The 11,678-nt window shown below is 42.5% G+C and overlaps 1 protein-coding gene across 3 annotated transcripts in view; it reads left to right on the top strand.

Annotated features, from left to right (window-relative positions):
* Positions 1-5,903: 5,903 nt before the first annotated feature.
* Positions 5,904-11,678, top strand: part of OS9 (OS9 endoplasmic reticulum lectin) — a 41,698-nt gene continuing 35,923 nt past the window's right edge. For all 3 annotated transcript variants that reach the window (XM_042451531.1, XM_042451532.1, XM_042451530.1), the window contains exon 1: positions 5,904-6,100. In XM_042451531.1, coding sequence (XP_042307465.1) covers positions 5,942-6,100 — 159 coding nt within the window. In that variant the 5' untranslated portion in view covers positions 5,904-5,941. The remainder of the gene's footprint in view (positions 6,101-11,678) is intronic.

Below are 11,678 nucleotides of genomic sequence, written 5' to 3'. Positions count from 1 at the left end.
TATAGCTGTGTGATACTGCTTTTTATTATGTTACTAGTATTTTGAAATGGCCCTTGGGCTACTCAATAAATTGTATTGATATTGATTGTCTTTTTCAAGCTTTCAAGACTGGTGATATATTAGATCTTCTCTGGCAGGCTATTCCATAACTTGGGAGGTGCCAAGGAAAAGGCTCATTCCTCCACATCTGCAGCTGTGACTTTTGCGTCTTTGATTATGCATGGATTTTTTTCTCAGTATGACATGGCAGCTAAAAAGGCCAATGTGATTCTAGGATGCATCAACAGAAGTCTAGTGTCTAGATCGAAGGAAGTAATAGTGCCACTCTGTACAGGGATGCAGTGGCTCAAGTGGTAAAGACACTGACTCTGTGGATTGCAAGATCGGCAGGTTGGCAGTTCAACGCTGACTCTTCCACTTAGATGAGCACCACCCCCTATGGTCGGACACGACAACCTTGGGAACAGGGAATACCTTTACTTTTTTATTCTGCTTTGGTTAAGTCTCACCTGGAATAATACAGTGTCCGGCTCTGGGCACCACAATTCAAAAAGGATGTTGAGAAGCTTAAGCATGTCCAGAGAAGGGCAACCAAAATGGTGAAGGGTCTGGAAACCATGCCTTATGAGGAAAGAGGGAGCTGGGTATGTTTAACCTGGAGAAGAGATGGTTAAGAGGTGATATGACAGCCCTGTTTAAGTATCTGAAGGGAGGTCTTATTGAGGAGGAAGCAAACTTGTTTTCTGCTGCTTCAGAGAATAGGACCCAGAACAATGGATGGAAACTACAAGAAAAGAGATTCCACCTAAACATTAGGACACACTCCCTAGGAGTGTGCTGGAGTCTCCATCTTTGGAGGTTTTTAAACAGAGGCTGGATGGCTATCTGTCGGGATGGTTTGATTGTAATTTCCTGCATGGCAGGGTTTGGACTGGATGGCCCTTGCAGTCTCTTCCAAATCCATGATTCTATGATTCCATTATTCTCTCTAGGAATATCTAGGTCCTCTAGCGCAACTATAACCAAGAATTGCTCTGAAAGACCTAAAGATTCCTAGAGAGAGCACTCCATTAGGCATTTGTAACTCCTCCAGCACAGTTCTGTGGTCAATGTCTTGCAGATGTTGACCACAGAGTTGCACTGGAGGACCTAGAGATTTCTAGAGAGATGTTTCCTGAGGTAAAAAGATAGTGTTTTTTGTTATCTGCGGTTTTTCCACATTCATGGGGGTCCTGTGCCCCTAACCCCAGTGGAGGGATAAGTGTATAATAATAATACTACCACTGTAATGGTATTAATAATAATGCCACCACACCACCACCACATGTCCTGTCTACTTCATCAGGTATACAGAAGCCACAATGAAGCTGTCCCTGAGGTGCTGCCACTGTTCCTTTTGCTGCCATTCAAATCTAAGAATTTATCTCTATGGAAAGAGTGTGCCACAAGTAAAAGAAGAATCAAAGGCTGTAAAAGCTGTCTATAATAGAATATATTTGGTTTTTAAATATGCAAGGACAGCCATCCTTCTGAATAGAATTTCCCATTTTGATGAGAGATAAAAAGCAAACCTAGTCTACTCCAGAAGGCAGAGCAGTCACTTTTCTTGAAATACAACTCACAGAATCTCCCAGCTGGTAAGTCCTTTGGAGGTCACCCACTCCTGACTTTGACATTGTGTTATAGTAAATTGCCTAGAAATTGTGTTTATAATTAAACAAATAAGTTCACACTATAAAATAAGCAAGTGTTACTATGGATCAACATTCCTGGGTGGGGGGAATGAATCCATAAATGCATGCTTTGAACCCACCCTTGCTTTTCTAATGGTGAGCAGAGCATTATGAGTGTGGCAAACCAAAGAAACATGCCCAGGATGTCATACTGCCCCAAATCTCACAAAGTAAAACTGGAAAACATTTGGTCAAGCAAGGTCAAAATGGCAACAGTTATTAATGGGGAAGAACATATCGTCTTAGAGACACTGCAGCATTTTGCCTTTGCCTGAGACTACTGGGAAGATTTTGCCCCCTATTTTTGTATTTTGACCAGTTTGCAGCAATTGAAGTAAGCTGAAGGGGGAAGGGGGTCAGAGGAGAGAGAAACTAGAACATTTTAAAATAAGATGAAAAAGCAGGACAACAGAGGATTAACTGGGGTTGTCCCTGACTAATTGGGACACTTGGGGAGTATGGGAAATTCCTATTGCAAGGACTTATTCATATACATAGGGCCCATCTGCTACCTGAGACAAAGAACTAGAAGGCGTTACTTAACATCACTCCATTTAACCACAATTCTATAAACAGAAGTTGACTAGACTCAGAACTGGCTTTGTCTTCCATGTTGGCTATGGGCCCACGTCATCCTCACTAGTCAAAGGCCATAAATTAGCTTATGGGACAAAAGGAAGGTTGCCTGGCACACACTTCTTGTCCTAGGGGAAAACATCTTCAGGGTACAGGACATTTGAGTGTAGTGTCCCATCTCCATAACTTCAGCATTTGCTGCCTGAGGTGGTCACCTCAATCTTCCTCATGTCCTTTTGCCTTTCAACACACCATAGATTATGGTAGGCTCCAAGTTTTGGGGTATCTCCAAATATTATAGTTTATGCCTCTAGTAATGGTACTAGCTCAATGAGCCACTCTGACCCAAATATGAACAATCCTTGAGAGGAAAGTGAACCCTCTCCAAATAAGGCTGAATACTCCTCCTCCAGCACCTTCATCTTGTGCTTTCATTCCTTGTCTGGAATTGCAGCTCAGTTCATCCAGTCTATTAACACATCCAGACGCTTTGCAATTCCCGTTGCATTTTCTGCAGCTATTATTCTCTAAACACTCATCTGTCACAAAAGAATCGGAACAAGCCTCCTGTGTTTTATCATGTCCCTTAATCTGAGCCAGACATGGTCTGATCCATTATCCCAGCCTTTAATTGCATTAAGTAAAATCACCCTAATGGCTGGGCTTTCTACAATTGCCTGTAACTAGCTGAGATTGAAGGATTTGTGCACTTAAGCTCAGGGAAAATCCCCCCCTCCCCAGTCACATCTATAAAATACAGCCATGCTGAGGCAATGAAAGAGGAATCCATCCAAATCCAGGCCTTCTGCTCTATCCCAAAGGCCCCAGCTGCAGCAGCTATTATGGTGCTATATATCTACAGTTCAGAAAACAGTATGCACCACTTTTAACATGGCACAAAGCTTTCCATTATCTCCATATCTGGCTCCTGATGGAGCTACTTTGTGCTGGGAAGGGATCACAGTAGGGCAGCAGCCTCCTGGGTTCAGAATCAGGACAATGCCTGATTCAGAACAGCTCTGAAAGGGGAGGAAGTTTGAAACCCCAAGTGAATTGCCCAGTGATCTTTACACGATTTGGAAGAACATCTTTCCTCAGTGATATCTATCATCCAACCACTGTTCAGTTTGCATGATGGAAAGAAAGCCAGAGCTCCTCCAATACACCACCTGCCCTTTGGAGGAGGTTGAATTGGTACTTGTAGGGGGGAAAGGAAAAGTTGAGACCCCGGTATAGAGGGGTGTCAATAGGAGGATGCAGGGTGTGCTCCTTTCATATGATCTACGAATCTGATTACATTTATGAGGCCAAACCTGCTACATGCCACTTTGAGGAAGAAGATGCCAGTTTCTGCATTTCACAGGCCTCTTTGTCCACTTGCTCTTTCCTCACTTGATTTATAATAAGGTGTTTGACCAAAGAGCCACCAGGGCTCATGGGTGGTATATTGAAACTGAGCTGCTATTAACAGCTATCAGTGTTGCTTAATATGCATTAATATATTTGTATTCCTTTCATTTCCAGTCACCACCTAATACTGTGAGAGTGCTCTCCCTCCAGCTAAAACCATAGAGGACAATACAGTGGGCCCTTGGTATCCACTGGGGTTTGGTTCTAGGACCCACCATGAATAACAAAATTTGTGGATGCTAAAGTCTCATTAAATAGAATGGCATATCAAAATGATGCACCTTATATAAAATGGAAAACCAAGTTTTGCTATTTGGAATTTATACTTTTAAAAAATATTTTCAATATTTTCTTCAAGCATGGCAGAGTATCCTTCTTTCCAGGTAATTTCAGGAAGCCTGGGTGCCCATCCATCAGGAACACTTTCACTGTGAAACTTTACATGACATAATGGAGTTGGACTGCATAGCCCTTGCCTTCTCTTCCAACTCCCTCATTCTAGAATGCCAACCATACAAATACACAATCTTAGAGATGGAAGAGATGCGAAGAGAGGCCTAGTGTTCCAATGATGGAAAGTACACCAGTGTCCAAGACAATAGACTCCACTCTCAAACAGTTCTTACACGGATAGGAAGAATTCTTTGGCTTGAAGTAGGTGTGTTTTAAATGGAAACTTGGGGGCAATAAACAGGCCTGGGATACCATGAAGAGATTTCTTTGACACGTCCTGTTATCACACAAACAGTCCTTTCCTCTAGTTCATCTTTACCTATCTTTAGGAATTCTAGCTACATATAATTTTTTACTTTTTGCCTTTTTTTATTGATTTATATAAAATTATTTAAATTTTTATATACAATGTATATTTTATAATAATTTATACAAGTACATAAAATTATTTATATCTTATATTTATTTATGCACAATAAATTTATATTTTATATAAATTTACTCTTGTATAAATAAACACTAATAATAATAATAATAATAATAATAATAATAATAATAATAATAATTTTATTTTCTTCTTATCTGCTTTCCTCACATCCATACATAGTGATGGGGAACACAATGGCTTGGACTATTCTGACTTTAGTGCTCAGTTGTATGTCTTTACTCTTTAGGATCTTGTTCAGTTCTTTTGTAGCTGCCATTCCCATTATTAGTCTTCTACTAATTTCTTCACTGGCGATGATCCCACTAAAGTAGCCATCAAAGTGTGGAAATAATAAACAGCCAACAACCTGCGGAAAATAATCTGGTTTTAAAACAACATTAATTCCTAAGGCTGCTTCCGCACTGCAGAAATAATCCGATTTCATAGAATCATAGAGTCGGAAGAGACCCCAAGAAGGGCCCTGATCCAGCCCAACCCCATTCTGCCATGCAGGAACTCTCAATCAAAGCATCCCCATTGACAGATGGCCATCCAGCCTCTGTGATTTGACACCACTTTAACAAAATCATGATATAAAAGTATAGTGCAATTAAAATAATTAACCACTGCAGGTTAAACATTGGAAAGCATAATAAAGCATAAATAAACCACAAAATTATAATATAATAAAACTATAATATATTTAAAATCATTAACCATTGCATATCAAACATTAAAATCATCATAAATCATAAACAAACCACAAAATTATAATATAACAAAAGTATAGTACAATTAAAATAATTAACCATTGCATATTAAACATTAAAACCATCATAACAGGAGCAGGACATGATGGGCAATCACAATAATAATTATTTTATTCTATTCTATTTTATTTGCCCAAAATGCCAAGCATTGAGCCATGGCCATTAAAACTGGTATCAAAGCGGATTATTTCTGCAATGCGGATGGGTCCTTTCGCCTTTGAATCCACGCAGATCTTCAACATTCCATCCCTTCAGCCGCTTCCCATTCTGATTGGCTGCTTCCGTGCTCAACGTCGACCAATAGGCTTTCGCTCCTTTTCCCCCCCTTTAATTAGCACGCGCTCGCTCTTCAGATTGGTGGATTTAGTGAGCCAATCCCGTTTTACCAGGTTCCTTTTTCCTCGAGGAAGCCTCCTGCCCCCCTCAGTAGCCACGCCCCTTTAGAATGAACCAATAGAAAGGCCGCCTAGGGATGACTGACGTCTATCCGAGCCAATAGGCTCTTGAGTTTTGGTGCCCAAAGTAAGGGCGGAAGTGGCCATTGCCAGTCAGAGGCGTCTGAGGAGGAGAAAATGGCGGCTGCCCAGCTGTGGAGGTTTTGGGGCCCTGCTTTGGTGCTCTTCTTGGCGGCGCTGGGAGGGAGCGAGGCTCTCGGTACCTTGAACCTCCATGAGCTCAGCGAGCTCAAGTACGGGATCGAGATCGGGGCAGAGCCCGTCATGGCTGGGCAGGTAAGGCAGGGCTCAGCCCAGGGAAGGGGAGGAAGGGAAGGTCCGCAGCACCCACACGGCAGGAATAATCCACTTTGAGACCGCTTTAACTGCCTTGGGAATTGTAGTTTATTGTGGCACCAGAGCTCTCTCTGACAGAGAAACTACACTTCCCAGGGTTCCCTAATAGCACTGACCCAGGGCAGTTAAAGCGGTCTCAAACTGGATTATTATTTCCGCACTGTGTTTTGGGCCAAACAGTCCTGAGGCACTTGAACCCCTTTGACACCGCTTTAAGCTGCCTTGGCGCCATGCTGTCAGGTCCTACGGTTTGTACTTTTGTGGGCTTCTGTAGCCATAGTGCATCTTGACACTGCTTTAATCTTCCCTGGCTCCATCCTGTGGGATCCTGGGATTTGGAGTTTGTTGTGGCATCAGAGCTCTCTGACAAGAGTAGGCTAAACGTCTCACAAAACTACAAATCCCAGGGCTCTATACCATTGAGCCGGGACAGTTAAAGCGGTGTCAAACTGCATCGTTGTTGTTTTTGTTGTTCTGTGCCTTAAAATCATTTCTGACTTAATGGCAACCCTCAGGCTAACTTATCATGCGGTTTTCTTGGCCTCTTTTCTTCAGAGGAGGTTTCCTGTTTCCTGCATGAAATTCATTGATGTTTTGTCTATCCCTTGTTGCACACGTAGCCTGAAGGCAATTGTATACTTACTATTTTAAATAGTTTTGCCCACAAAACAAAGTTTGTGTTCATGGAACCGTCAAAAAGCGCAAATATCCCTGCAAATATCAGCCTCCAGGCGGGCGGTTTTGGCTGTTGGAGTATTTTGGATTTCCAGATTCCGGATAAGGGAGACTCAGCCTGTACTGTGCTGCCTCCGCATCTTCATTGCTGCAAGTGGTTCTTCAGACGCTACTGCTTCTGCATGACCTGTGACTTCTCCTTAAGCCTCATTTCCACACCGGTTGGGTAATGCTAGATTGCATGTTCTCATGTTCAGCCCAGGAGTGTCTTAAGCGAAAAGGCTCAGATAGCTCATGACAGGAAAAAGCTTTGCTTAAGACCTCGTGAAGTGGATACCAGTGCAGAGTACACAGTAGTTGGTTAGTTTACATGATATAAAATGTGATATCATGCTTTACGTCTTACATGATCTAAAGCAGATATATCTACCTTCAGAACTCCTGTGTTTATCCCATTCTGTGTTATTTACCTGCCCCTGGTGTTCACTTGCGTAATGTCAAATGCAGCCAGTGTAATGTAGACTGTGCTAGTGAGTCTTTCCACCAGAGCGCTTCAGTTAGATCTTGATTTCTGTTTTCCCGATCTAGGACAGACACTACTGTGGGAAGAGCTCTGAAAATTCAGTCTGCTATATTTTTCTGAAGCTATATAAAAAAACCACTGGTTTGGATTTTGTGGTGATAGTACTAAATTTACTTGGGTTGTTGTTGTTGTTGTTGTTGTTGTGTGCCTTCAAGTCTGATATATGGCCACCATATGGCAACCCCCTCTGAAGAAACTTGCCAAGAAAACCCTGCGATAGGTTCACCTTAGGGTCACCATAAGTTGGATACGACTTGCAGGCATGGCTGAGAGTGTGTGCCTTGCCCAAGGCCATTCAGTGGGTTTCCATGGCCAGTCAGGGATTTGAACTCTGATCTCCAGAGCCGACATCCAGTGCTGAAGCCACTATACCACACTGGCTCTTCAAACTTACTTGGTAAATGGTCATTATTAATAGAACTGATGAAATTATTATTTCAGGAACGTGTTACTGGATAGCAAAGACCTGGTGCTATTTCTTTAGCTTTGTCTTGACATGATGGGTAAGGTGGGGAATATAATTGATTCCCTTTACAGCAGAGTAGGAACAGATGTACTTCCTTTCATACCAGGCCAGTATAGTTATATTGCAGTATCGAAGAGGGCTTTCCCCTTCATTTTAATGTGCACCCACCTTCATTCCAGAGGTTCTTCTGCATGCCATGAGGACAGTTGTTGGATCAAAACAAAGTATTTACACTATTGGCTTATGATAACCTTTTCAAAATAGCTAGCTGTATTATGGTATAATGCTTATAGCTGTGTCTTCTGGGCATCCAAGAGTGCACTGTGTATATGAGGAGTATGGAAACTGGGCTAATTTAACATATTTGGGATTCCAGTTTCCTCCTCTTTAGAGTGACAGTGCTTCACACTTCTAAAGGTAGCCTTGGTGAATATCTGGTTATTTTCAGAAGAAGCTGGAAAATTCCTCATTGCCACTTTTTTCTTCCTTTTGCAAAGGGAAAAATGGGGGGGGGGACTGAAAATGCCAGAAATATGTAATCAACCCAAACCACAACTTGAGTTTTTGGTGTCACCTGTAATGGAATTTTCCTTGTTTTAGCTGAGAGTATATAGTCTACCTTTTACCCTACGAAACTGCTGGTTGAATTGGGTCTGTGATTGAAAGGGATGCAGAATAGCACATAGGAACTGTGAGTTGATCACTTTAAACCAACAAACTAAAAACTGGATCATTAACAAATCACAACAATGATTTTATCAACACCGGGTGAAAACAAGGGAAAGGGATCTGGGAGTCCAAGTAGACCACAAATTGAACATGAGTCAGCAATGCGATGCGACAGCTAAAAAGGCCAATGCAATTTTCGGCTGCATCAATACAAGTATAGCATCTAAGTCAAGGGAAGTAATAGTGCCACTCTATTCTGCTTTGGTCAGGCCCCACCTGGAATGCTATGTCCAGTTCTGGGCACCAGAGTTCAAAAAGGATGTTGAGAAACAAGAGCGTGTCCAAAGGAGGGCGACTAAAATGGTGAAGGGTCTGAAAATCATGCCCTATGATGAACGCCTTAGGGAGCTGGGGATGTTTAGCCTGGAGAAGAGAAGGTTAAGAGGTGATATGATAGCCCTGTTTAAATACTTGAAGGGATGTCACATTGAGGAGGGAACTAGCTTGTTTTCTGCTGCTCCAGAGACTAGGACTCAGAGCAATGGATGCAAACTGCAGGAAAAGAGATTCCACCTCAACATTAGGAGGAACTTCCTGACAGTAAGGGCTGTTTGACAGTGGAACAAACTCCCTCGGAGTGTAGTGGAGTTTCCTTCCTTAGAGGTCTTTAAACAGAGGCTGGATGGCCATCTGTCAGGGATGCTTTGATTGAGATTTCCTGCATGGCAGGGGGTTGGACTGGATGGCCCTTGTGGTCTCTTCCAACTCTATGATTCTATAATTATAAAACTGCAGCAATAACAAAGATTCAAGGAAGGGTTTTTGGACTAAAATTCATTTGGCAGTAACTGTGAAACAAAGAAAGTGGGTTCTAGTCACTTGTAAACATTCATTATATTTAATGATGCATATTACATAATAATATTTCCTGGAGAGCAACCATACAGGAAAAACAACAGAGAGTCTTGTGGCATCTTAAAGACAATAGCGTCTATTAAATTCTGTTAAGAAGCCCTCTTCAGCAGATTCATGGAGTTGACAGATTCTTATATAATTTTGTGATTATTATATAATGTTTGTATTACTAGGGGATATAGCTGAACTGCAGTGCAAAAGAGCCACATATTTTTAGAACTCTTAATGCTTGTTATATCAAATAGTATTCAGGAAGGCTCTTAAATTTCTCTCCTGGATAATCGAGGAATAGCACAGTTAGAAAATATCTGATAAAATTAAATGAGGCAGAAGTCATAGTTATAAGAGGAGGGGATTTTTTAAAATGCAGTCATGGTAGTTGTTTAGGGGAAGTAGTGCTTTATATATGAGTCTACATGTCTGTGTATGTGTACATAACTTTCTAAAAGCCTGTAAAGGCTGGAAAATATCCCAACCCCTGCCCTCATGTTTCAATGTTTTTAAGGCATTCTTGGCTTCTTGGTGTCTGGCCAAGGTCAAAGGGCAATAACGATTATCCATGTTCCAATTCCTATTTTCAAATCTCGCATCAAGATTGCTTGGCTGCTGCTCTATTTCCCACAACCCATATTTTTGCCCTCAGCAAGCAAGTGAAAAAACAAACACATGCACAAATAGAAAAACCCTTGCCCTGTTTTTGGCAAGTGGCCTTGGTGGCTCTGTGTTTATGACTTCAGCAAGAATTGCATCATCCTACCTGGAGCTTGCAACATCTGTACTTGATGTGACCCTGGGGAAATCAAAGATTTACTTGAGGTACCTTTAAGTGCTGCTGCTGATCTACTTTGCAGATCATATAGGGTTTCCCCACGCTCACATGACTCTTTTGCTTTCTTACTTCTTGGGTTCTGGCTTTAATCTAGAGCAGGGGTGCCCAATTTAGAAGGAGGTAGGGGCCGAAATTAAGATCTGCTAGGTTGTTCGGGCCACCAATAGGTTTATGACAGGAAAATGTAGGACATTTAGTTGACATGTAGGACATTCAAGAAAAATGGAGGTCATGACCAAATAGAAGCTGGAAGAATATAAATGTAAATCCATGCTTCTTAGCCATGCTGAAAATGGAGGACATTTTGGAATCCCTCCTCCTGGACAGGAAGGCTGAGATTGGAGACATGTCCAGGAAAAGGAGGGAAAGTCTGGTCATCCCTTCCTTCCTTCCTTCCTTCCTTCCTTCCTTCCTTCCTTCCTTCCTTCTTTTGCTTGCTTGCTTGCTTCCTCCCTCCCTCCCTCCTTTCTTTCTTTCTTTCTTTCCTCCCTTCTTTTTTTGCTTCTTTATTTCCTCCCTTCCGCCTTTCTTCCTTTCCCTCCCTCCCTCCTTTATTTCCTTGCTTCTCTTTCCTCCCTTCCCCCTTTCTTCCTTTCCCTGCCTCCTCCCTCCCTCCCTCTCTTCTTTCTTTCTTTTTTCTTTCTTTTCCTCCTCTTACCCTCTCCCCTTCTTTCTTTCCTTCTTCACTTCCTTGATTCTTTCTTTCCTCCCTTCTTTCTTTCTTTCTTTCTTTCTTTCTTTCTTTCTTTCCTTCCTTCCTTCCTTCTTTCTTTCTAGAGGAGGCAGAGAAGGAGGAGTGGGATGGGGAGATAAGGACGCCTGCACACCACATTGTCCTCCTCCTCCTCTGCTAGTCATTCGCCTTTGAGCAGTCTGGGGGTTTTGCCAGGCGGGCAGCCTTGCTGACTCAGCAGAAGAGGAGGAGGACAACTCACTGGGCAGGGGTCCTTGTCTCTTTCCCCCATTGATGGGCGGGCAGCCTTGTGAGAAGGGGGAGGGGGGAGGATGGGGGTAAGAGACAAGACAACCCGTCCACCGCATTGTCTTCTTCTGCCAAGCTGTTCATCTTTGAGCAGCAAGGCTGCCTGCCCAGTGAAAACCCAGGCCACGCAAATGACACGGCAGAGGACAACACTTACCCCCCTCCTCTGTCGAGTCGCTCACCTTTAAGCGGCCTGGGGGCTTTGCCAGGTGGGCAGCCTTGCAAGGATGAGATACCTTTTTGTAGGCTAGAAATTAAAATTGTCTTTCAGACTTGTAGTGTTCTAGTGGCTTTTTTAGGAGGAGGGTTCCTGTTTACTGTAGTCGCAAGTGCTCTTGGACTACAACTACTATCATATCTCAGTGCGAAACATGCTGGTTAAGCTTGGTGAGAGTTGCA

Source organism: Sceloporus undulatus, chromosome 2 (assembly GCF_019175285.1).
Source record: "Sceloporus undulatus isolate JIND9_A2432 ecotype Alabama chromosome 2, SceUnd_v1.1, whole genome shotgun sequence".
Taxonomy (NCBI): domain Eukaryota; kingdom Metazoa; phylum Chordata; class Lepidosauria; order Squamata; family Phrynosomatidae; genus Sceloporus; species Sceloporus undulatus.
The sequence above is the reverse complement of the archived record's forward strand: the minus strand, read 5'-3'. Positions and strand labels throughout refer to the sequence as shown.